This window comes from Ipomoea triloba, chromosome 6 (genome assembly GCF_003576645.1).
Source record: "Ipomoea triloba cultivar NCNSP0323 chromosome 6, ASM357664v1".
NCBI lineage: Eukaryota > Viridiplantae > Streptophyta > Magnoliopsida > Solanales > Convolvulaceae > Ipomoea > Ipomoea triloba.
In genome coordinates, this window is record NC_044921.1 from 24994537 (window position 1) to 25022285 (window position 27749).

Consider the following 27749-nt stretch of genomic DNA (forward strand, 5'->3'; position numbering starts at 1 on the left):
ATGCTCCGTATCATTAGACTTACTAACCTTAATGTCTATAGACTTGTGACCCCATGTTGGTATACCTACCAACCTTAGTGTCTATAAACTTACTGACCTCCGTATTAGTAGACTTGTTGACCATCATAGTTAGATAGGTGAACTCCGCCATCACCTTGCTAGTCGTCACCTCAATAACTTACATATGTTGTGACTGATGTAAGTATCAAATCAATAGATGTCACGTCAGTTATATTAATATTTACTATCATTATGTCTTATTGCTACTTAGTATAAATATATAACACTTTATTTAATTTGTATATCTACTTGTTGATGCTCCGTATCATTAGACTTACTAACCTTAATGTCTATAGACTTGTGACCCCATGTTGGTATACCTACCAACCTTAGTGTCTATAAACTTACTGACCTCCGTATTAGTAGACTTGTTGACCATCATAGTTAGATAGGTGAACTCCGCCATCACCTTGCTAGTCGTCACCTCAATAACTTACATATGTTGTGACTGATGTAAGTATCAAATCAATAGATGTCACGTCAGTTATATTAATATTTACTATCATTATGTCTTATTGCTACTTAGTATAAATATATAACACTTTATTTAATGTGGGGGAAGGGCTTCCCCCCTTCCCCCCCCCCCCCCCCCCCCCAAAACCCCCAACTCACCCACGCCAACCAAAGCTTCCTAACCTCATATAGTCATACCTTTAATGTTAGTGGACTTTCAGACATTATTATCACTTAGTTAGCTTCTTAATCTCATTACTCTTTCATATATTTAATTCGTATTTCAATAGTATTAAGTACAGTAAGTTAGAATATGTATAATTCAATAGTAATAGTGGATTTTTGTTTAGTCAAGCCAAAAAAAGGCTCGTAATTTTATTTGTTCAAGTTTTCACATAAAACGTATTGTCTCATTATTTTTTTTTTGCCATGTAAATTGGCCCGAGCCAATAGCGTAGAATAGATGTAGTTGGACTCTACCGAAATTACAAGATAATTTGTAATAATTTAGAATATTAATTTTTTAGTTATAGTTAATTATATATATATATATATATATATATGAAAATGATAAAAATAAATGACTACAATGATAATAGTTTAAAATTGCTTACAAAATTTAAGCAGGTTAAGAAAATAGTTATGAGTAGTATTAAAAAAATATCTTTTTTTTTTTCTTCATGATACATTGTGATTCATAACCATATATAACATTGGTCATTGGTGTATCAAATATATATAATTTCATTTTAATAAAATAGGTACAAGTGATTTTACAGACGTAGCATATGCTGGCGGGGGATATAGAAGAAGAAGCACGCACGACAGTGGACAGGTCGACAGCTCGACCGCACGACTACGAATCAGCGTATGCATCCACTCTCACCCGATCCAAAGCTCTCACTTCTTCTTTCTGTACACTGTAACACGCCCAGGCCTTGATCCTCGAGAACACATGTCCTTCCAGATCGACGTCCGATTCTTTATCTCCACCTCTCGGCAATTTTCCCCTAAATTCTCTCTTCCTCAAAGCTACTAAACCTCCACAAATTCACTATCGATGCTCCCCAGTCAACTATGCGCATGATTTTTCTGCGATTTTCATCTCATCACTAGGGCACTCCACCATCATCACCAGCAGAATGCTGTCGCATTGACTTCCTCTCCCGGACGCTCGACGACGATCGACGCCTTCGCCGCCGGGAATGGCGGCTTCTCCGGCAAACTTCCTCTTCGGCTTCCTCTTCCTTTCCATCCTCCTATGGCTTCTCTTGACGTAAGTAACAGAATTCCCACATCTATTCACCTGTACTGCTGCTGTTTTTTGTTTTTCCTTTAAATTTTGGTGTGATCGTGCCTCTGATGCGTGCATATGCTTTTGCTGAATCTGGAAAATTGTTTGAGCTTGGGGTTTGTTAGAGCTAGAATTTATAGTGATTGGATTGATCCAGTGTATTTCATTTGAGCTAGGAAGCAAAGTGTTTGGGATGGAGCTGGCTTTGCTAACAAATTATAGGGGATGATCTCTTTAGTGTTTGTGCAGTAGTTCAGATGGCCAGAGTTATGGTTTGTATTGATCACATTAAGCTTGAATCTTTATTTAAACTTGAAATTTCGTAACTTGTTTTGTTGGGTAAGGGCATGGTGGAAGAGGTAAAGGACATTTTGATCGTTTAGACCAAAGTGAATGGTCATTCCTACTTATTTATTTGTTCAGTCTCACTACTTGTACTAAAGTAGTGATTGGTTGCATACATATTAATACTATGCTCATAACATTTTGCAAACTTTTTAAAAAGATGTGTTTGCCTTCCTTCCAATTATAGTAAAAACAAATTGAAATAATATGTTGTGTTTGGTGTATAGGAATAAAATTATATGGAAAGGAATAGGGGTGAAGCCACTGTATACTATAGTATTTGTGGATTATACATTGGGGTATTTTTTTCAGTGTAAATAGAGTTAAAATACTAAAAAATCACACTGAAAAAATAAACAAAGAAAAATAAAAATCTATATGTAGTGGGTGTAGATGTCAAATTACATGGAAAACAGAGAAGAACGCCTGTTTCTTGGAAGAAACAAATTTAGAAAATTTTTAAAATAGTATTAAAAAAAGTTTAGTTTGACAAAATTGGTCTAGTTTATGAAATGTAGTATTTTGAACGAATTAAATCTAAGGAATTTTGGTTGAAATGAATGATAAAAATAGACGAACTATGAGTTAGACTTATGGTTGTAAATAATATGAATAACAAGGGCCAAATATACAGTATATAGGAATTGGCCTTCCAACCTTTTTGGGTGGAATGAAACTGTGAACAAAATTGGATTAGGAATGGACTGGAAAGACCCTCAGATTTGATCCTTGTACCAACGAGTGGAATGGGATTAAAATATGGAACCAGGATTTCATTCTGGTGTAGTTCTTGCATACTAAGCACTATATTGTAGATTTTTTTTTTTGGGTACCATGATACCCTAGTATCTAGTACTCTAGTAGCCACATTGAGTTTTGACTAATCCAAAGTTGAGTTGTTGTTGGACCATTTGGGGGGAGCTCCCACAATGTTTGGTGTTCTATCACACAATTCAAACTTGAGTCCTTAATTAAAAGGAACCAAGCTCCTTTAACTGAAACAACATTGCACGTTATTGAATTTGCATGGCTTATTCATGGCTTCAGGCAGTCTAGTTTCTTCTCCTTTTATTTATTTATTTATTTTTCTGGTGACGTTGAATTGGGACACTGACACACTGTAACTACCAAATAAATTTGTGGCTATAAATCTATAATCACCAGTTTTTTTTGCCATAAGTTTTCTTTTAACTTGAGGTCAATCAATCTCAGTTGCTGTATGCATCTTTCTCTGTCCATTGTGGTGGCTGCCAGTGGAAATCATGAGGTGGTCATCTTAGTATGTGGCAAAGAGCCACCACTTGCTAGCTAAGCAGAAGCTATTGAAGATTAAACCAAGACCAAAGCTATGAAAACTGAACTATTTTATGGGGACAAATGATACTGAAACTAGGAAATAGGAATCCTACAATCTCTAGGAGGATAATTGTTGGGCTGGCCATCTTGCTAACTTGGGGCAAGTGGGCAACTAGTATCTCGGACGATCCTCCGGACAGCATTCTCAAGTTTCTTCTTAGTGACTCCATGGGATTAATCTCTTTTGCTTAGTCTTGGTGTCTTTGTTTCTCTAGTACCAAGAAAAAACAATATAAAGAAAAAATGTCTCTAGGATTATTATATTAGCAGGAAACTAAAGTAATAAAGCAGTTATTGATACTTCTACTATTCCCAATTTGAGTTTATGCAACCTTCCCAAGCTCAATTTAGAAATACTTCGGGGTTTGTTCATATTTATCAAAAAATACGTTAGGGCTTGTTTAGTAGTGGAAAAATATACCTGTTTTCTGGGAAACAGAAAATGTAAAATGATGGGTGCTTCTCTGGTTCATGGAATTAGGAGTTTGATAGGATATATTATTTATAAATTTTCTTGCACATAAAAATGACTCATAAGGACCCTTTATATAGGGATTGCATAAGATTGGATAATATTCAAACTATAATTAGGACTCAAACACTGTAGGACAAATAGTACTATCCTAGGTAGAACTCTAAAACATAGTTTCTCATACTCTAACAAAGTTGAAGTATCAATCCTTTATAACCCATTTTTTGGTTTATTTAAAAGAATGGTATTAATTGGTGAGTTCCATATCCAACACCAAAAGTTGGGATTATTGTAAGAGGGTGATGGGGGGTAGGATATATAATCTCAACCCTTGGGATAAATATAGTGAAGGAATTGTTAATCCAGTCACTATGTATTTTTGAATAAACAAAGACCTAAGGTCATTGCCACTCTCTGATGTTTAGAGAAATTGGCAAGCTTAATGTTGTTAGATTGTGCTCACTATCTTTTTTTATAAGTACTCTTGTTTTTGAAAGCTATGATTTTCATTTCATTTTCTTAACTTTATAATAAAAAAGGTATTGCCTCCTCACTGTTGTTGCTGCAATCTTACTGTCAGAATTAAGAATTTTAGATGTCTTTAGTGAGTTGCTAGTGTAGTTAAGTTAAGTAAACTTTAGAGCTTCGATAATGGTTTCACATTCTATTTGTTTCCCTTTTCTTTGTTGAATTCCTGATTTTGAATGCTGTTAGTTCATTTTATTGTTTGATAAACTTATTAAGTTAGGCCTATTTCTTGATTTGGTTGTAATGTTGTATATTTGTTGTCATGATCCATTTTGAATCTTTATTTTGTATCATTTATTCTGGATTTTGTTTCAGATTTGCTTCTGGGTTAATAGCTTGGATTTTGAGCCGAGTTCTGGGAGCATCTGTTGGATTTCGTGTTGCTGGATGGAAATGTTTGAGAGATGTTGTGGTGAAATTTAAAAAGGTTATCCTTTAATTCCTTTTAGGCTTTATCTCTTCTTCACAGCGTGCATTAATTAGTTTCTAATGTAGTACTATTATTTATGCAAAATGAGTTTTCCACTCAATGGAACCTGTCTTTTCATTTTTAGTCTCTTCATTATCTTGAGGGATCTGAGTTCATTTTTTGTTTTGCTATACTCAAAATTTTTCTTTCTATAATGACCAATCATTTGCAGGGTGCTGTTGAGAGCATTTCCATTGGTGAAATCAGATTAAGTCTACGGAAATCATTAGTTAAACTTGGGGTTGGCTTTTTATCCAGGGATCCAAAATTGCAGGTGCTAATAAGTGATTTGGAAATTGTTATGAGGAATTCAAGCAAAAGCTCTCGGCCCTCTCAAAAAACAAGGTCTCGGTCATCTCAGAGAACCCGCAAGTCAGGAAGAGGAAAGTGGATGGTTGTGGCTAATATGGCAAGATTTTTGTCAGTTTCTGTGACTGAGTTAGCTATCAGAGTAAGCCTGGCTGGGTGCAGCTGTTTTTATTCCTTCAGCGTTAATTGAATATATTTATGCATACTTGACAAATTCCATGCACTACCTGTTATCAAAGTATTTCAGCATGTATGACTCAGAAAAAATCTGGCCCACTCATGAGTGGACTTGATAATATTTAATATGCTAAATGTGTATCCACTCTAACAACTTAAGCTTGTAGTTTTTGTGTGGATTGGAACACAACATTCAATAATAAAAAATGAATATTCCGTTCCTAAGAACCATGGACTGCAATTAGTACTGCATATAAGATAATTATTGGAATAAAGACTAAGATCCAACACAATGTTTCATTCAGTCTATAACATACTGTTTTGAACTTTTGTCTATTGATCAGAGCATAGGAGGTTATGTGGTTAGATGAGAAGAGGCATTTTAATTTGTTCATATATTCTGTGTGATTTTGGAATACAATAAGGCAGTCGCTCTTTTATGAATATGCGGGTGTTAGTGCAACTGTGTGAGATTGGGATGCATGTTACTCATGCTTGATTGAATTCCATCTTTTTGAACACTGAACACTGTTAAAACAGGGAAAATGATGGCCAATGCTAGAAGAAGTTTTCTTGATGTGATTATACTGTGTTGTGTCTGGATATGGTTGACTTGTGAAAGGGATGGGTACTTGTATGCTTTTAGGTCTCAACAAATTCCAAGTTCTTTGTTATAAATACTCGTTTTTTAAGGAGTGCCTCATGCTTAAAATTTTGAGTATACGTTTTGTTAAATTTTGTAGACACCCAAAGCTGCTGTGGAGGTGAAAGAACTGACCCTAGATATATCAAAAGATGGTGGATCTAAGGCAGCTTTGTTTGTGAAGTTGAGCCTTGTTCCTGTCCTTGTACACTTAGGTGATACACGAATCAGCTACGACCAGTCATCAGTTTATGGTGAACCTGTTCCACTCCAGCAGACATTACTATCTGTGACAGAGAGGACATCTGCCCCTTTTATCTGTGAAGAATTTTCTGTTATGTGCGAGTTTGGTCATGAAAGGTAGGTTTATATTTCTTCCTTTCCCTACTTGATTTGGTCATTTGGTGTTTGGCTTGGTATTAGAATGATAGAGGAATTGAAGGTGTGTATATTTAGTAATTAATTGGATGACATAGCAGTCCATGTTTTAATTTTCATTTTCTTAGAATTGTGAAGTAAAAAGATTTCGTTGAAGTTGTAGAAGTAGGTCCCATGAATCCATTTGAGTAGCAGATATAGATTTGCAAGTAGAGGACAAAAATTGGGAAAAGTTCTCCAATTCAGGAAAGCGAATGAATGAATGTAATCTTTGCTGAGAAGCTATGGCATTCATTTTGAAACAGAATATTAAAACTTTCAGAATGGAGTAGCATCTCATCTCAAATGTGGGTTTCAATTATATTTATTCTGCCACTTTAAATACTAATTCTGGAATCAGAACTAGTTCTCATTTTGACTGCTTCTGTTTTCCTCTGTGCTGTGTTCTACTCGGGTCTAGGGAAGTGGGAGTGGTAGTTAAAGATGTCGATCTCAGAAGTGGAGAAGTTTTTGTAAATCTCAATGAGGAGCTGTTACTTAAAAGGAAAAGCGCTGCAGAGGATGTTTTTCAAGCTCAGGAAGTCATGGGAACTTTGGAGGCTGGGGCTGCTGAAAAGCCACAGAAAAAGCCAGCAGTACTGGGTATCAGTAAATATGCTTCTATGCTTCCAGAAAAGGTCAGCTGAGTTTGACCTGTTGACATGTCTTTGCCATACATTTTCTTCTACTTTACTAGTTTCTAGATCCTACTCATATTAGATTTTTGGCTATTCTGTCTTTATTACTTTTCTTATTTGTCTCACTATGTTTGGATGGTGCAAATTCAGAGATTTAGTTCAAATTTAATTCCATGTTTTCTCTGTTTCAATTTTTTTTTTCCCTTTCTGAAACAACTGAGAAGAAGGTTGTGGGAATACTGGAATACTTGTTTTCAGTATTAAATAGTGGAGAAGGTGCATCAAATCAGTGCTTAGTACAGGATAGCAGAAAACTGAGAGAAAGAAGCAGGTGATGAAAGATAAATAAAATTATTACAGCAGTGAGTGTGGGGACTGGGGAGTTGACTTCTTGCTTTTAATTTGTGTTTGGATGGGAATGCCAGGAGAAGGAATGTGGTGATTGATTTTTTGCATAGTCATACACCCACATGTCTGTGGCAGTGAGAGTTTATGATTGTGCTATGGACTTAAGTGCTTAAGTTCACATGCTCTTTTATCTTGCGACATTAGGTGCAAGTAATTGAAATATGATATAAATTGTAAAGAACAAGATCACAAAGAAGGTTATGGAAATAAGCTCAAATATGGGGGGCTTTGAGGTAAAAGATAAATGCTTTGCTGCTTATATGTGTTAGTATAATAGTCTGAGCTCTAATATAAGCTCTAATATGGTGGCTGCTCTTATCTGCTCTGTAAAGATGCCGCCACACCCTTAATGCACTACATGTCTAATATGTGCTAGTTGTGGATTTTCCCATGAGTAGATAGTGACAAAACTGGTTTTCTTCATGAACTTTAAAGGAGGTTTTCATGTAGACTTATGGTGTCCGTGTCACCTTTCTTTTCTAGTTGTCTCTATATTTAATATTTGGTTTAGTTTACTTTATTTGTCTTTACCAATGAAGTCTCTGTTCATTTTCCTTCTATAGATCTGCAAGATTATATACAACTTGCAACAAGCTACAAAGTCTCTGACTCTCTGTTATTGGTGGAAAACTGGAAATTGCTTTGAATATGGTTACTTTACTACTATTACTGCTGCTGCTACTAATTTTGCTCCATGTTAAACATAATTGATCTTAAAACAATCATCATTTTAAGTTTCAATTCATGACAGCTCTAAATCAAAATATTAAATGCAATTGATTGCCCAGTTAGCACTGTTGAAAAGTCTCTATGTTAAGGTGATGGCTGACATAACATTATATGCATTTTTTCAGTATGCCTAAAATTACTTTTTGAGGCATATGTGTTATTGTTTCCTGATTACATTTGAGGCAGATATCAATGCCTTTATCCTTAATATCTGTTTGTCTACAGTGTTTCTAATCCTTTTATTGATACTTGAATTGATGTACTTACTATATTTATTTGATAGCTTAGCTTCAATCTACCCAAATTGGACATGAAATTTGTCCATCGTGGAGAAGGTCTTATGGTGGAGAATAACATCATGGGCATTCAACTCAAAGGCTCAAAATCTCGATCAATTGAAGATGTGGGAGAAAGTACGCGGCTAGATTTGCAGATGGAATTTAGTGAAATTCATGTATGCATGCATATTTTAACTTTAATGTAGTTTTTATTTGTGCCACTCTTTATATATATAATTTAAAATACATTTTTAAATTCCAATTTCTCTGTTATTTGCAGCTACTCAGGGAGGCTGGTATTTCTGTTATGGAAATATTGAAACTGGATGTTGTCTCGTCAGTTCATATTCCACGTCAGGTATGTGGCACATCATTATACTGCATCCTCTAGCAGCATCTTTTTACTGTGGATTTCCTTAATATCTTGAGCTCACACTAAGGATTCCATAGAAACAAAAATGAGGTATGTAAATGCTTGAGATAATGCGTCTCAGCTGTGTACACCTGTATTTTCTAGACCCTGCATGATGCTGGAACCTTGCAGCACTAGCCCAATAATATTTTAAGAGGTTATGGGTTGTGTTTAGAGATAGCTGAATAATTGTTGCGTGCACACTCATGTCCCCATGCATGTCTGTCAGCACTTGCATATTATGTCTTATAACTTTAAATATATTGTCTTGTCACTTCGATTATGATGCATTGCTTGTTTAAATTCTTAAATATATATTTTTTCGTTTTCCATTGTATTTAATTCTTCAGATGCTTTGGTACAGCCTACCTCACCTATTGGGTTAGAAGTTGAAGTTAAGCTTGGAGGTACCCAGAGCAATCTAATTCTAACCAGATTAACTCCGTGGATGGGCCTTCTTGCCTTGAGGAAAAAGAAAGTGGTAGTTGAAAATGGTGGTTCTACTTCTGAAAGCCCAAAGTCTTCTGGACATAAAGCCATTATGTGGACATGCACTGTCTCTGCCCCAGAGATGACAATTGTTCTTTATGATATGAGTGGGTCACCGTTGTACCATGTAAGATTCTTTTTTTGATTAGAAGTGCACATCTTCTAATATGGAATGGTATTTAGTACCAAATATGCAACCAGATTATCAACATTAAAAATGGAAATTGGCTATCAAGATAACAGGAGAACTTCTGTCTGTAAGAATGAATAGACACCTCACATATAAAAATTTCTTAACTGTTTAAATTATGATGGCATATTCATTTGCAAATTGCAGGGTTGTTCACAATCATCACATGTCTTTGCCAACAACATATCAAGTACAGGCACAACGGTACATATGGAACTTGGTGAATTCAATCTGCACATGTCTGATGAATATCAAGAATGCTTGAATGAGAGCCTGTTTGGAGTGGAAACAAATACAGAATCATTAATGCATGTTGCTAAGATTAGTGTTGATTGGGGCAGAAAGGATACAGATTTGCCTGAAGATGGTATCAACTGTAAATTGGTTCTATCCGTGGATGTGACTGGCATGGGAGTATTTATGAACTTCAGGCGCCTTGAATCACTGATATCAGCAGCCTTTTCCTTCAAATCATTAATAAGAAGTTTGTCTGCTTCTAGTAAGAAACCAGCACATAACAGGAGTACAAAATTGTCCAAGCCATTGGGAAAGGGGATTCAACTCATAAGATTTAATCTTGAAAGATGTTCTTTAAATTTCAGTGGAGATGCTGGCTTAGAAAATGCAGTTGTTGCAGACCCCAAACGTGTTAATTATGGGTCCCACGGTGGGGTAGTTTTGATTAATGTCTCTGCAGATGGTACTCCCCGAACAGCAAGTATACAGTCTACAGCCTCAGATGAATTAAAGAAACTGAAGTATTCAGTTTCTCTTGATGTCTCACATCTCAGCATTTGCATAAACAAGGAGAAACAGTACACACAGATGGAGCTTGAAAGAGCCAGATCTATCTATCAAGAATTTTTGGAAGAAAATAATCCTGGAACTGAAGTTACATTGCTTGACTTGCAAAATGCAAAGTTTGTGAGGCGATCTGGTGGTCTTAAAGACATTGCAGTTTGCTCTCTCTTTAGTGCTACTGATATAACATTCAGATGGGAACCAGATTTGCATATAGCGTTATTTGAACTTGGTTTGCAGTTGAAGTTAATGGTTCACCAGCATAAGCTTCAAGAATCTAGGAAAGAAGTGATGAATGATAATGAGCTGAAGAAAGAGAAATCTGCAGAATCAGTAGAGCTTGTGAAACAGCACAAGAAAAGGGAATCCATTTTTGCAATTGATGTGGAAATGCTTAATATATCTGCTGAAGTTGGGGATGGAGTTGAAACAACTATTCAGGTCCAGTCCATCTTTTCTGAAAATGCACGGATAGGTGTGCTTCTTGAAGGGCTCACACTCCATTTCAACAATGCAAGAATATTTAGAAGCAGCAGGATGCAAATTTCTCGGATTCCTTATGCTTCTAGCATTGCATCAAATTCCAAAACTGAGAGAGGCACAGAATGGGACTGGGTAATTCAAGCCCTTGATGTTCACATTTGCATGCCTTACAGGTTACAGTTGCGTGCCATTGATGATTCTGTTGAGGAAATGATTCGAGCTCTAAAGCTCATTACTTCTGCTAAAACTAAACTTTTGTTTCCAAACAAGGAAGATAATCCAAAACCTAAAAAATCCAGGTCATCAAAGGTTGGACGTGTAAGATTTTGCATACGTGAACTAACTGCTTATATTGAAGAAGAGCCAATCCAGGGTTGGCTTGATGAACATTATCAGTTGCTGAAGAATGAGGCTAGTGAATTAGCTGTGCGATTGAACTTTCTTGATGAACTTGTCTCCAGAAGTGGTCCATCTTCTGGTGCTACCGAGCAAAATGCTTCTCTTCTGGAAGGCAAGTTTCTATTTAATGGAGAAGAGATTGATGTGCAGGACACTTCTGCAGTTCAAAAACTGCGAGAGGAGATCTATAGGAAATCATTCCGGTCATACTACCAGGCATGTAAAAATCTTAAGCCATCACAAGGATCAGGGGCTTGCAGTGAAGGATTTCAAGCTGGTTTTACGCCTAGTACTTCCAGGACTTCTCTTTTTTCAGTTTGTGCTACAGAATTAGATGTAAGCTTGACAAGAATTGAAGGAGGTGAAACTGGTATGATTGAGCTTCTGCAGAAGCTTGATCGTGTATGTCAGGCACAAAACATCCCATTCTCTCGACTATATGGTAGTAATATCAATTTACGTGCAGGCTCTCTTACTGTACGAATAAGAAATTACACTTATCCATTATTTGCTGCAACTTCTGGAAAATGTGAAGGTCGCCTTGTGCTTGCTCAGCAGGTCTGTTCTGAAATTCCCTTAAACCCTTTTCCCATGCCTTACTATAGGGTGACATTTTTTTATCAGTGAGAAACTCAAGTGATTATCAGTACACTCATGGATCTTATGCATTTCCTGATTTTTGTGACATCTTTAAACAGAATATCCAAATAGGAATTCTACTTGGTTTCTGACATTATCTGCACTGGAGTTGATATGTTTATAACATCTGCATTCAGTTAGCATTAACAATTTGCCTCTATTTATGTACATAGTAGCTGTCATTCACTTAATTTCCTTTTTAAATCATAAGAGTATTAATGCCTAATCTACCTATCTACTTTTCCTTCTTGAAGATTGCTTGATTAAGTTGTTTTGCTGAATCCTGAATTGATGACCTTGTGCTTGTTGACAAACTGCTGCCATTTTTTTCTTCCCTTAAAATTGCAGGCAACATGTTTTCAGCCACAAGTTCTCAAAAATGTCTTCATTGGGAGGTGGAGGAAGGTCAGTCTGCTTCGTTCAGCAAGTGGCACAACTCCACCAATGAAAACATATTCTGATTTGCCCCTATATTTTCAAAAAGCAGAAGTTTCCTATGGTGTTGGTTTTGAGCCATCATTTACAGATATCAGTTATGCTTTTACTGTGGCACTTCGCAGGGCCAATTTAAGTACTAGGGATCCAAACCCTGATCCTCCTCCACCGAAAAAGGAAAAGAGCTTGCCATGGTGGGATGAAATGAGAAACTATATGCATGGGAACATCACTCTATACTTCTCTGAAGCCAAATGGACTGTTCTTGCAACAACTGATCCCTATGAAATGTCTGACAAGCTTCAGATCATATCAGGTTATATGGAACTGCAACAATCTGATGGTCGTGTTTATGTTTCAGCAAAGGATTTCAAGATTATAATAAGCAGTTTGGAGAGCATACTAAAAAACTCAAGTGTAAAACATCCAACTGGTTTTTCTTGTACACTCATAGAGGCCCCTGTTTTCAGTGTTGAAGTTACCATGGAATGGGAGTGTGATTCTGGAAATTCCCTAAACCATTATTTGTTTGCTCTTCCAAAAGAACTTGTTCCTCGTGAAAAGGTTTATGATCCCTTTAGGTCCACTGTTTTGTCCCTACGTTGGAATCTGTTGCTTAGGCCTGCTCTTCCCCCTTGCTATGGCCAGTCAGAATTATCATCTATGTGTGATCAGCATGTCCTTGATGGAGCTGCCTATGGTTCAAATACACCCTCAATTGATTTCCCAACACTCAATCTTGGTCCTCATGATTTAGCATGGCTAATCAAATTCTGGAACTTAAATTATGCTCCTCCTCAGAAAATTCGGTCATTTTCTAGGTGGCCACGTTTTGGAGTCCCAAGAGCTCCTAGATCTGGGAATCTGTCACTAGACAAGGTAATGACAGAATTCATGTTTAGGGTTGATGCAACTCCAGCATGCATCAATCACATGCCTCTAGAAAATGATGATCCAGCCAAGGGACTGACATTTAAGATGACAAAGCTGAAATATGAACTTTATTATGGTCGAGGAAAGCAAAAATTCACATTTGAAAGCAAACGTGGTCCACTTGATCTTGTGTATCAGGGTCTTGACCTTCACATGCCCAAAGCATTTATTAATAGGGAAGATTGCACTAGTGTCTCCCAAGCAGTTCAAATGACTAGGAAAACTTCACAATCTGGATCAATGGAAAGGGCTAGGAATGTGAAAAGCAGCAGTATGGTGAGTGGCAGCACAGAACGACATCGTGATGATGGCTTTCTTTTATCATCTGATTACTTTACAATCAGGAGGCAATCTCCAAAAGCTGATCCTGAAAGATTATTGGCATGGCAAGAATCTGACAGAAGAAATGTTGAGGTGACTTATGTGAGGTCTGAGTTTGAAAATGATAGCGAAAGCGATGACCATGCAAGATCTGAGCTAAGTGATGATGATGGATATAATGTAGTGATTGCAGATAATTGTCAGCGCATATTTGTTTATGGTCTTAAACTTTTGTGGACTATTGAGAATAGAGATGCTGTCTGGTCTTGGGTTGGTGGATTATCTAAAGCTTTTCAACCTCCAAAGCCATCTCCTTCTCGGCAATATGCTCACAGAAAGTTGCTTGAGGAGAATAAGATGGCTGACAAATCTGAGATGTCTCAAGATGATAATCGGAAGTCTCCTCCTAGTCATGGTGTGAATTCCTCATCTCCACAACATTCAGGGGCATCAGGATCACAATTGCGGTCATCTCCCTCAAATTCAGTTAAAGTGGAGGCTTCTTTTTTTAATGAATCTGGTAAAGTTTGAACCATACCTTGAGTTTACTGACATGCAGTAGTTATGCAGTTTCAATTTTATTTATTAATTTTATATTTTACTGGGGGATGTGTTATCAAAGTCCACTTATTTTGAGCAATGTGTTTATTCTTGCTCTATGAGTTAGTTCTTCCAGCACAACATAGTTGCATGTATGTTCGATTTGTGTATTTGTAGCATTCACAATATAATAGTCTATTCTTTTGTGTTGTTTTGAAGAGCAAATGCGCCTTTACATATTATTTTCAGATAGCTTTCAACATCTTTCGTTGGCATTCTCATCCTTCAGTGATTGTAATTTTTATGCATTTTCCTGCAGCAAAATTTGGTAGCACTGACGAGTCTGAGGGGGAGGGGACCCGCCATTTCATGGTGAATGTCATTGAACCACAATTCAATCTTCACTCAGAAGATGCAAATGTAAGCTGTTTGGCTAACTGGAATATGCCTCCCATGCACAGTTTTCTTTTTAACAACTTTCTGATTTCAGCTTTATAATGGTGCATGTGAGCGTGCAATTCCGATCAATACTTGGTGAACTGTTACCTGTTAGTGCTTTTATTTTATGCTAATGCTGTATGACCTTCCTTTTCCTCTTGCAGGGTAGATTTTTGCTTGCAGCTGTTAGTGGCCGTGTTTTAGCTCGTTCATTCCATTCAGTTCTTCATATTGGCCATGAGATAATTGAACAGGCACTTGGTGGAGGAAATGTTCAGATCCCTGAATCTCAACCAGAATTGACATGGAACCGCATGGAGTTCACCATGATGTTAGAGCATGTGCAGGCTCACGTTGCCCCAACTGATGTAGATCCAGGGGCTGGACTTCAGTGGCTTCCCAAAATCCGTAAAAGCTCACCAAAAGTGAAAAGAACTGGGGCATTACTTGAAAGAGTATTTATGCCTTGTGATATGTATTTCCGGTATACAAGGTATAAAGGTGGTACTCCTGACTTGAAGGTATGCTCTATATCTATTTTTGGTGATTAGAGGCTCCTTAGTAATGACACCATGTTTCATTACACAAGTTTTGCTTGGCACTTTCTTTTAATTTAGGATGATCTATAGTTATATTATGTGTTGCAGGTGAAGCCCTTGAAAGAGCTTTCTTTCAATTCTCATAATATTACAGCAACAATGACATCTCGTCAATTTCAAGTCATGCTGGATGTTTTAACCAATCTCCTATTTGCTCGACTTCCAAAGTAAGTATATCTTTTACCTTATTCTTGATACCTTTTACAGGATGACCACTACTGATATTATCCTTCAGTTCTTAACATTATGCTATAATATTGTTCAATCATGAAAATTTACTGAAACAAACGGATATTTATTCAAACACACACTGGTATGGGTTTTGAATTTAGAATACAAGTTATCCAATGTGTCTCTAATTTAATTTCTCTCCATAGCTGTCATGAACAAAGGTTTTTAATATTGGTAATTTTCTGCCTAGAATATGTAATGAATTAGGGTGAAGTTTTACTATTAGAACATGGTATGCTCCCTCAGATTCATGAAAAAGGTTTTACTAATCATTGATGTACTAGTCTGAGACTAGTTTAACTACACTAACATTTGTATCTGATGTACTTGTACAGCTGCAGAGTAGAGATGGTAGTATGTGGACAATATGATAGGATGTTACAGGATAAAAAAAGATCTAGAAGTATGCCTCAGACAATATTGTGCTTATATTCTTTATGTAGTTGGTATTTGATGTCAATATTCATCATTTAATGTTTTGTTTTTGCTGGAAATGATAAAGTTTATTAAGGGTGCGTTTGGAAAGCAGGAAAATGACTTCTGGAAAATGTTTTCTGGAAAATGAGTTCATTTTCTGTGTTTGGATGTACTCCAGAAAACTGTCTTTGGGTGTTTGGTTCATTTTCCGGAAAATGAGTAGAAATATATAATTATATATTTTTATTATTTTATTTAAAATATAAAAATATATAAACTAATAATATTTATTTTAAATAAATAAATTAATTAATTAAAAATATTAAAAAAAAAAAAGGGACGGCGGCTGCCTGGTTTCCGGCGGAAACCAGTCCGCCGACTGAGGAGGGACGGCTCGCTATGGAGCCTTGTTCCCATTTCCGGAAAACAACTTCCGGACATTTTGTCCGGAAGTTGTTTTCCGGAATTTTGCATTGATTTTCCGTGGTCAACGGAAAATGTTTTCCGTTGACCACGTTTTCCTGCTGTTGCCAAACACACGAAGCCCGGAAAATGATTTCCGGAAATCATTTTCCGGGCTTCCAAACACACCCTAAACTTCAAACTAGATCTTTTATGAATTGAAGAAGGTTGGTTTTGAATCTTAGGAAGATGTAAAAAATGTACTGATATATAGAATGAGCTCTGCATACATTGAATGAGGGTTTGGTTTTTCAAATTTAATGTTTTTGCTGCCCTAAATAGTTTCAACTAAATGGCTAATTGCATGCTACTTTTGCTTTTACAGTCAATTGTGATTCTATCACCTAAAACTTGTAGTATCCAAATCTTATACTGACAACAGTTTCCAGTTCTTATGCCAATTGGGTGAATTTCCACTTTCCCCAACAAAATTGGGGTCAAGGGTTTAGAGGTGTTGAATTTGGTCATTTTCATATTTGATCTAAAATTGTTTACATTTGAAATATGATGAAGATGTTGAAAATTCAGGCCTCGAAAAGTTAGTCTATCATATCCAACTGATGATGATGAAGATGTTGAAGAGGAGGCAGATGAAGTTGTTCCTGATGGTGTTGAAGAGGTAGAACTAGCTAGGATCAACCTTGAAGAAAAGGAACGTTTCCAAAAGTTAATCCTGGATGACATCAGGAAGTTGTCTCTTTGTAATGATGTTTCTGCAGAAGTGTATTCAGAAAAGGATCGTGATCCATGGATGGTAACTGGTGGAAGGTCCATATTGGTAAGATAACTAGATAAGTACATTTGAAGTTGCTTTTCAAAATTTTAGCATTATTATGAGATATTGTTCCTGTGCAATTGTTCTATTAAGAAATGCAAAGATATTTTATTTTATTTTTTTCCAAAATTCCGGCATCTTTTTTACCCTACAGTCACCCAAATGTTATTTACTGGTAAATTTCTATTGTTTAAAACTGCTAAGAGGGTAGTGCAACTCATCTCCCCTCAAATAAGCATGTCTTATTGGTAGTGATGGCATGGTGTGCCTCTAGTTCATACAATTTTGGACAAGTACATTCATTTATATAAAAGTGACATGCCATGCCTTGTGCCAGATGAATCAGTTTTATTATTGGCTATCTTGACAGAGTTCTTGTCTGTCAAATTGCAATAGTGGAATACTTTTAAGATCACATCTTGGAACTTTGAATCTAAGACTGGGCTGTAAGCATGTTTCATAATTCCTTAATTAAAGAGTTAGTAGTAATGTTTCTTCTCCAAGTTTCTTATTGGGAAAAGAAACCTTCTTCAAATGATTATTTTTTACTTTTTAATTTTATTTATGTATAGTAGATTTTGTAATATTTCTTTTTGAGAATGTAATTTATAGAAAACATTTTCAGCTTGCCATCCTGATTTCCAAGTTCTATCCCTATTTCATTTGTATTTTTGTGCTACCTTGTGTTGATAGTTTGATATTATTATATCTTCATTATAATAAAATTGTGGCTTATATGTTTCATTTTTACAGGTAAAAAAATTAAAAAAGGAGCTAATTAGTGCACAAAAATCTAGAAAAGCTGCATCTGCTTCTCTAAGGATGGCCCTGCAGAAGGCTGCACAGCAACGGTTGACAGAGAAAGAAAAGAACAAAAGTCCTTCATGTGCTATGCACATTTCTTTGCAGATTAATAAAGTTGTTTGGAGCATGCTTGTAGATGGTAAATCTTTTGCAGAAGCAGAGATAAATGACATGGTGAGGTTTTTAGTATATGGTTACAATTTTCAAATATCTGTGCATATCTTTAGGTGGCAATTCATTGAATTTTAATTTTAACCACTGATAATGGTTGTGTGAGCCATAAAATTACTCTGGCATGTTGAAACACAAACAACAAGATCAGGATGTGTATGTTAGTAATTGAAACTTGGAAGTAAAAAAAGAGGGAAAAGATATCGGTATCTTCCTCCCAAGGTAATTCATTCTTGAATACACTAATTGAATGCAAGTGTATTTTAATATAATATTGTCCAAGGATTTTGGATTCTCTGCTTGTTAACTTCCTCATCTTTTGGTTTTTAAATAATTGATGACTTACGTAGATCTGTTTGTCATCCATATTGGACATACTTTGCTTAGAATGATGCAATTTCTCGATGCAGATATATGATTTTGACAGGGATTACAAAGATGTTGGTGTTGCTCGGTTTACAACAAAATACTTTGTTGTAAGAAACTGTCTGCCCAATGCCAAGTCTGATATGCTTCTTTCAGCCTGGAACCCTCCTCCTGAATGGGGAAAGTATGGCACATTTCCATTTCAAATTATGTCTTCCTTCATGTTCTGAATCAGGCATCTATAAGTAGCAGTAACTATACAAAAATAAGAGAAGCTACACAAGAGCTCTGGCCTTAAAAATTTCAGGAACAATTTATTAGTTGCTCTGTTAAAAAGTATAGTACTCAAACAAATTTGAAAAAATTTCAATGACATTCAAAAATAAAAGAAGCCACAAGAGTCCTGAACTTCTGATCCTTCCATGACAACCTTCCCCTCCCCAACAAACTCTAGCATTTTCACCTAATTTATTTTACATTTTCTTTGTTCTTGTGTTTCCCCAATTGGATTCCAATAACCTAATTTTTTGAATTTACCATTTAAAGAGAGCTATCTTGAGATTTACCTGTATTTTTCTTGTCATTTTTCTTTTACCAAAATGCATAAATTTAGTTATTTTTCAGTGTGTTTACAGCTTTCGATAGTTGTTATATTTTGGTACTTATGCTGCAGAAAAGTTATGCTTCGTGTAGATGCAAAACAGGGAGCTCCTAAAGATGGTAACTGTCCTCTTGAACTCTTCCAGGTAATTGGCTGTTCTTTTTAGATGACAGAAATTAATTTCACTTGTCTTTTTTCAAAAGCATTAATTTCACCATTTTTTTTTAAAATTGCATTTTCAAAATGGCTATAACTGAGCCTATTATTTAATTGACATGGCTGTTCATACTGTGGCATTCATGCATTGTTGTCGTACTGGTGGGTTTTCCACAGTTCACAATATATTTGGAAAATACAGATGTAGACTTCAGAGCACCTTGTTATATGATGCATGGAGACCAATGGTTTTAACATTAATTATATCATTATCCAGTGCATGCCTGTTACACATTCAAACAGCTTTTCAATCTGTCTAATATATGTATTTATCAATTCTTTTATTTTTTTTTATTTTTATTTTTTCTGTTTTGGAGAACTATCCAGGAGAAACATGCCCCACAGGCCACAGCCTATTTGTTACACCTTTTCTTGGGTTGCCTAAAAGAATTGTGTTTGGTTGTCTCCTTTTCCAGGTGGACATCTACCCCTTGAAAATACACTTGACTGAGACTATGTACAGAATGATGTGGGAATACTTTTTCCCAGAAGAAGAACAAGACTCCCAGCGACGACAGGTTGGTAAAAATATCCAGCTAAAGAGAATCAGGTTAATACAAGAATATAGGAGCAATTTCTGAACTGTTTTGCTGTGGATAGGAAGTTTGGATTTCAACTACAGCTGGTTCAAGGCGTGCAAAGAAAGGTTCATCAGCATATGAAGTTCCAGTTTCTAGTAGCCATTTAGCTAAAGATTCTCAGGTGTTGTATAAATCAAACACCTCTGTACTACCAATTACATGTGGAACTTCTCAGTCTTCATCTGCTGATGCCTCTGAAGTGAGTTTCTTGCTCTTCCACATCAAAAACTCATGGCTTACTTTGTGATACAAGGCTTCATTTAGTTCTTTCTATATATGGATTCTCCTAGGAAAGATGATTAGCTACTTTATCCAGTGGATCTAGCATAGGAAGTTCAGTTATATTAAATAACATTAGTGTGTTTTCAGCTTGATTGCAAACTTGCTTCAGGATGCATCAATGGATGTAACCTTTAGCATTTCATTATGTTCTGTCTTTTTGCAAGGCTCTGTAACATTGACCTCCCATGTTGGAATATTTACAGGCATCGAAGTTGCAGAACTTGAATACAAATATTGTTTCTGGTGCAACTTCGCAACTACGACGAACATCTTCCTTTGATAGAACATGGGAGGAAACTGTTGCTGAATCTGTTGCTAATGAACTTGTTCTGAAAGCTCATTGTTCGGATGCATCTTCAGCAAAATGTGAGCCTTTGGCATCTATGGAGCAGCCAGATGAAGCCTCTAGAAATAAATCCAAAGACTCCAAACTTATTAAATCTGGGCGCTCCTCTCATGAAGAGAAAAAGGTAGGAAAGGCAAATGATGAAAAAAGATCTAGGCCTCGAAGAATGAGAGAGTTCCACAATATTAAGATAAGTCAGGTTGGTTCCATCATGTATGATTACAATTCTGAGTTATTTCTCAGTCATACAACTTCCTGTGCTCATACCATTTTACGTGTTTGTGGAATAGGTTGAGTTACTAGTGACATATGAAGGATCAAGATTTGCTGTAAGTGATCTAAGATTGCTGATGGATACATTCCATCGTCCTGAATTTACTGGAACCTGGAGGAAGCTATTCTCACGAGTTAAGAAGCATATCATATGGGGAGTCTTAAAATCTGTCACANGGTGTTTGGTTCATTTTCCGGAAAATGAGTAGAAATATATAATTATATATTTTTATTATTTTATTTAAAATATAAAAATATATAAACTAATAATATTTATTTTAAATAAATAAATTAATTAATTAAAAATATTAAAAAAAAAAAAGGGACGGCGGCTGCCTGGTTTCCGGCGGAAACCAGTCCGCCGACTGAGGAGGGACGGCTCGCTATGGAGCCTTGTTCCCATTTCCGGAAAACAACTTCCGGACATTTTGTCCGGAAGTTGTTTTCCGGAATTTTGCATTGATTTTCCGTGGTCAACGGAAAATGTTTTCCGTTGACCACGTTTTCCTGCTGTTGCCAAACACACGAAGCCCGGAAAATGATTTCCGGAAATCATTTTCCGGGCTTCCAAACACACCCTAAACTTCAAACTAGATCTTTTATGAATTGAAGAAGGTTGGTTTTGAATCTTAGGAAGATGTAAAAAATGTACTGATATATAGAATGAGCTCTGCATACATTGAATGAGGGTTTGGTTTTTCAAATTTAATGTTTTTGCTGCCCTAAATAGTTTCAACTAAATGGCTAATTGCATGCTACTTTTGCTTTTACAGTCAATTGTGATTCTATCACCTAAAACTTGTAGTATCCAAATCTTATACTGACAACAGTTTCCAGTTCTTATGCCAATTGGGTGAATTTCCACTTTCCCCAACAAAATTGGGGTCAAGGGTTTAGAGGTGTTGAATTTGGTCATTTTCATATTTGATCTAAAATTGTTTACATTTGAAATATGATGAAGATGTTGAAAATTCAGGCCTCGAAAAGTTAGTCTATCATATCCAACTGATGATGATGAAGATGTTGAAGAGGAGGCAGATGAAGTTGTTCCTGATGGTGTTGAAGAGGTAGAACTAGCTAGGATCAACCTTGAAGAAAAGGAACGTTTCCAAAAGTTAATCCTGGATGACATCAGGAAGTTGTCTCTTTGTAATGATGTTTCTGCAGAAGTGTATTCAGAAAAGGATCGTGATCCATGGATGGTAACTGGTGGAAGGTCCATATTGGTAAGATAACTAGATAAGTACATTTGAAGTTGCTTTTCAAAATTTTAGCATTATTATGAGATATTGTTCCTGTGCAATTGTTCTATTAAGAAATGCAAAGATATTTTATTTTATTTTTTTCCAAAATTCCGGCATCTTTTTTACCCTACAGTCACCCAAATGTTATTTACTGGTAAATTTCTATTGTTTAAAACTGCTAAGAGGGTAGTGCAACTCATCTCCCCTCAAATAAGCATGTCTTATTGGTAGTGATGGCATGGTGTGCCTCTAGTTCATACAATTTTGGACAAGTACATTCATTTATATAAAAGTGACATGCCATGCCTTGTGCCAGATGAATCAGTTTTATTATTGGCTATCTTGACAGAGTTCTTGTCTGTCAAATTGCAATAGTGGAATACTTTTAAGATCACATCTTGGAACTTTGAATCTAAGACTGGGCTGTAAGCATGTTTCATAATTCCTTAATTAAAGAGTTAGTAGTAATGTTTCTTCTCCAAGTTTCTTATTGGGAAAAGAAACCTTCTTCAAATGATTATTTTTTACTTTTTAATTTTATTTATGTATAGTAGATTTTGTAATATTTCTTTTTGAGAATGTAATTTATAGAAAACATTTTCAGCTTGCCATCCTGATTTCCAAGTTCTATCCCTATTTCATTTGTATTTTTGTGCTACCTTGTGTTGATAGTTTGATATTATTATATCTTCATTATAATAAAATTGTGGCTTATATGTTTCATTTTTACAGGTAAAAAAATTAAAAAAGGAGCTAATTAGTGCACAAAAATCTAGAAAAGCTGCATCTGCTTCTCTAAGGATGGCCCTGCAGAAGGCTGCACAGCAACGGTTGACAGAGAAAGAAAAGAACAAAAGTCCTTCATGTGCTATGCACATTTCTTTGCAGATTAATAAAGTTGTTTGGAGCATGCTTGTAGATGGTAAATCTTTTGCAGAAGCAGAGATAAATGACATGGTGAGGTTTTTAGTATATGGTTACAATTTTCAAATATCTGTGCATATCTTTAGGTGGCAATTCATTGAATTTTAATTTTAACCACTGATAATGGTTGTGTGAGCCATAAAATTACTCTGGCATGTTGAAACACAAACAACAAGATCAGGATGTGTATGTTAGTAATTGAAACTTGGAAGTAAAAAAAGAGGGAAAAGATATCGGTATCTTCCTCCCAAGGTAATTCATTCTTGAATACACTAATTGAATGCAAGTGTATTTTAATATAATATTGTCCAAGGATTTTGGATTCTCTGCTTGTTAACTTCCTCATCTTTTGGTTTTTAAATAATTGATGACTTACGTAGATCTGTTTGTCATCCATATTGGACATACTTTGCTTAGAATGATGCAATTTCTCGATGCAGATATATGATTTTGACAGGGATTACAAAGATGTTGGTGTTGCTCGGTTTACAACAAAATACTTTGTTGTAAGAAACTGTCTGCCCAATGCCAAGTCTGATATGCTTCTTTCAGCCTGGAACCCTCCTCCTGAATGGGGAAAGTATGGCACATTTCCATTTCAAATTATGTCTTCCTTCATGTTCTGAATCAGGCATCTATAAGTAGCAGTAACTATACAAAAATAAGAGAAGCTACACAAGAGCTCTGGCCTTAAAAATTTCAGGAACAATTTATTAGTTGCTCTGTTAAAAAGTATAGTACTCAAACAAATTTGAAAAAATTTCAATGACATTCAAAAATAAAAGAAGCCACAAGAGTCCTGAACTTCTGATCCTTCCATGACAACCTTCCCCTCCCCAACAAACTCTAGCATTTTCACCTAATTTATTTTACATTTTCTTTGTTCTTGTGTTTCCCCAATTGGATTCCAATAACCTAATTTTTTGAATTTACCATTTAAAGAGAGCTATCTTGAGATTTACCTGTATTTTTCTTGTCATTTTTCTTTTACCAAAATGCATAAATTTAGTTATTTTTCAGTGTGTTTACAGCTTTCGATAGTTGTTATATTTTGGTACTTATGCTGCAGAAAAGTTATGCTTCGTGTAGATGCAAAACAGGGAGCTCCTAAAGATGGTAACTGTCCTCTTGAACTCTTCCAGGTAATTGGCTGTTCTTTTTAGATGACAGAAATTAATTTCACTTGTCTTTTTTCAAAAGCATTAATTTCACCATTTTTTTTTAAAATTGCATTTTCAAAATGGCTATAACTGAGCCTATTATTTAATTGACATGGCTGTTCATACTGTGGCATTCATGCATTGTTGTCGTACTGGTGGGTTTTCCACAGTTCACAATATATTTGGAAAATACAGATGTAGACTTCAGAGCACCTTGTTATATGATGCATGGAGACCAATGGTTTTAACATTAATTATATCATTATCCAGTGCATGCCTGTTACACATTCAAACAGCTTTTCAATCTGTCTAATATATGTATTTATCAATTCTTTTATTTTTTTTTATTTTTATTTTTTCTGTTTTGGAGAACTATCCAGGAGAAACATGCCCCACAGGCCACAGCCTATTTGTTACACCTTTTCTTGGGTTGCCTAAAAGAATTGTGTTTGGTTGTCTCCTTTTCCAGGTGGACATCTACCCCTTGAAAATACACTTGACTGAGACTATGTACAGAATGATGTGGGAATACTTTTTCCCAGAAGAAGAACAAGACTCCCAGCGACGACAGGTTGGTAAAAATATCCAGCTAAAGAGAATCAGGTTAATACAAGAATATAGGAGCAATTTCTGAACTGTTTTGCTGTGGATAGGAAGTTTGGATTTCAACTACAGCTGGTTCAAGGCGTGCAAAGAAAGGTTCATCAGCATATGAAGTTCCAGTTTCTAGTAGCCATTTAGCTAAAGATTCTCAGGTGTTGTATAAATCAAACACCTCTGTACTACCAATTACATGTGGAACTTCTCAGTCTTCATCTGCTGATGCCTCTGAAGTGAGTTTCTTGCTCTTCCACATCAAAAACTCATGGCTTACTTTGTGATACAAGGCTTCATTTAGTTCTTTCTATATATGGATTCTCCTAGGAAAGATGATTAGCTACTTTATCCAGTGGATCTAGCATAGGAAGTTCAGTTATATTAAATAACATTAGTGTGTTTTCAGCTTGATTGCAAACTTGCTTCAGGATGCATCAATGGATGTAACCTTTAGCATTTCATTATGTTCTGTCTTTTTGCAAGGCTCTGTAACATTGACCTCCCATGTTGGAATATTTACAGGCATCGAAGTTGCAGAACTTGAATACAAATATTGTTTCTGGTGCAACTTCGCAACTACGACGAACATCTTCCTTTGATAGAACATGGGAGGAAACTGTTGCTGAATCTGTTGCTAATGAACTTGTTCTGAAAGCTCATTGTTCGGATGCATCTTCAGCAAAATGTGAGCCTTTGGCATCTATGGAGCAGCCAGATGAAGCCTCTAGAAATAAATCCAAAGACTCCAAACTTATTAAATCTGGGCGCTCCTCTCATGAAGAGAAAAAGGTAGGAAAGGCAAATGATGAAAAAAGATCTAGGCCTCGAAGAATGAGAGAGTTCCACAATATTAAGATAAGTCAGGTTGGTTCCATCATGTATGATTACAATTCTGAGTTATTTCTCAGTCATACAACTTCCTGTGCTCATACCATTTTACGTGTTTGTGGAATAGGTTGAGTTACTAGTGACATATGAAGGATCAAGATTTGCTGTAAGTGATCTAAGATTGCTGATGGATACATTCCATCGTCCTGAATTTACTGGAACCTGGAGGAAGCTATTCTCACGAGTTAAGAAGCATATCATATGGGGAGTCTTAAAATCTGTCACAGGAATGCAGGTAATCAAGTGTACTTTTTGCTTTTGGAATTAACTTCTTGCTGCTGAGATGATATTACTAGCTTCCAATGGGGTTAGGCTACTATGTGAGGTTTCTTGAGTTTCATTGCCTTTGTTTATCTCTGAACTATACAATTGTATTCTTTTCTTCTACGTGATTTATTGCCTGAAATTTATGAACGCAGGGCAAGAAGTTTAAAGATAAAGCTCATAGTCAAAAAGAAGCTGGTGCAACTGGAGTTCCCAACATTGATATTAATCTCAGTGATAGTGATGGAGGTTCAGCTGAAAAATCTGAGCAGTACCCGTTAACCTGGCCCAAGCGATCAAGTGATGGGGCAGGCGATCGGTTTGTGACCTCCGTAAGGGGCCTTTTCAATTCACAGCGACGTAAGGCAAGGAATTTTGTTCTACGAACAATGAGAGGTGAAGCAGAAAACGATGTACATGGTGGTGAGTGGAGTGACAGTGAGGCAGAGTTTCCACCCTTTGCCAGACAATTGACAATAACAAAAGCCAAGAAATTGATTAGGCGGCACACAAAAAAGTTCCGCACAAGAGGGCAAAAAGGTTAGTTTGCATGGCTCTTCCCTTTTATGGTTGGAATTTTGTCTCAGCCTACACCATTGTTAACTTACACATCTTTTCTGCATCATCAGGCTTGTCTTCTTCTCAGCAAAAAGAATCTGTCCCCTCATCTCCAAGGGATACACCGTTCTGTAGTGATTTTTCAAGCGGATCCTCCCCTTATGAAGATTTCAATGAATAGCATAGTAGTTAGGAGATCTCTAAATTCCGGGAATGCTGCAGTGCGAAGGGGACCCACACTTGTCCATACTGCCCCGCCCCAGCCCACCGTTGCAACTCAACTCAACTCCTGTCAATCCCTAGAGGCCGGGGGCCATCTCCAAATAAACGTAAACGCAAGGAGAAAGAAAGAAGCAAGCAAGCAACCTGTAAGTGGTAAATGAACTATTTAAGAGCTACAGTACATTTTACTTTGATGGTATATAATAGTAGAGTGAGATGGACTCAGATACTTGAGTCCCTAATTTTTGTAAACGCAATGGGTTAAAATTTAGCCGGAAACCAGAGTGGAATGGATGTGTACATGAGAAATTGCAATAAAAAGAAAAATATATTTTTCTGGTGTACAGTCCATTTCTCCCATTCATTCTCTGGCTCCCAGTTGCCAGGCCATATTTCTCCCTTGATATTCACAGAATCGCAGCTATAATGGAAGAATTCAAATATTCACTCTTTGTTTTCTTCCCCTACTATGATATACTGCAAATTATACTTTTCTAGTTATTTTACTACATTCGTTTTATCGCGATGTACCTCCTCCACCGGTCTCCATAACAGGAGCGGTGAACTTAGAAAACATATAACATAGAGTTAATTCTGAATTTACCTCTCCGACTATCCCTTATTGCCAATTTTAGTCCTTTTAACTTTAAAAGCTATCAAATTTCTTGAGTATTGAATCCTTTACAATAGATTCACTATTAGCATTTCTTTGTAAATCCTCAATGTTAATGGTTCATACAAATTTTTACCCTCTGAAGGGTATCATAGTCTTGATTTTCCAGTTTTATTATTAATGTTAACATCACACAAAAAACTAATAGTGGATTACAATTGAAAATAATTTAATATTCAATGACTAAAATTGATAATGAATGATAGGGCTAAATTCAGAATTAACTCTATAAAATATTATGTTGACTAATAAATAAGTAAATATTATATAGGATCTCTCCAAGGAATTGCCGCCTGCTGCAGAGTCTGACAAACGGATAATCTTTATTATAGTTATTATTATATTATTATATTATTATATTATTATATTTATAACTATAGCCTTGTCAGGCCAACTTGACAATTGAAGCCATCAAAATGGAACAAGACTTTGTGCTCTA

General features: G+C 36.0%; 1 protein-coding gene across 1 annotated transcript; it reads left to right on the top strand.

Annotated features, from left to right (window-relative positions):
• Positions 1 to 1339: 1339 nt before the first annotated feature.
• On the top strand, positions 1340 to 27089 carry LOC116022194 (protein SABRE). Its single transcript, XM_031262795.1, has 23 exons — positions 1340 to 1789; positions 4824 to 4935; positions 5150 to 5428; positions 6207 to 6466; positions 6945 to 7161; positions 8582 to 8752; positions 8857 to 8934; positions 9353 to 9604; positions 9815 to 11908; positions 12338 to 14198; positions 14538 to 14638; positions 14821 to 15177; positions 15304 to 15422; positions 16894 to 17143; positions 17894 to 18118; positions 18526 to 18665; positions 19155 to 19227; positions 19715 to 19816; positions 19899 to 20078; positions 20365 to 20706; positions 25661 to 25828; positions 26013 to 26397; positions 26487 to 27089. The coding sequence occupies exons 1-23, from the start codon at positions 1719 to 1721 to the stop codon at positions 26594 to 26596; spliced, it is 7947 nt and encodes a 2648-aa protein (XP_031118655.1). The 5' UTR covers positions 1340 to 1718; the 3' UTR covers positions 26597 to 27089.
• The last annotated feature ends 660 nt before the right edge of the window (positions 27090 to 27749 follow it).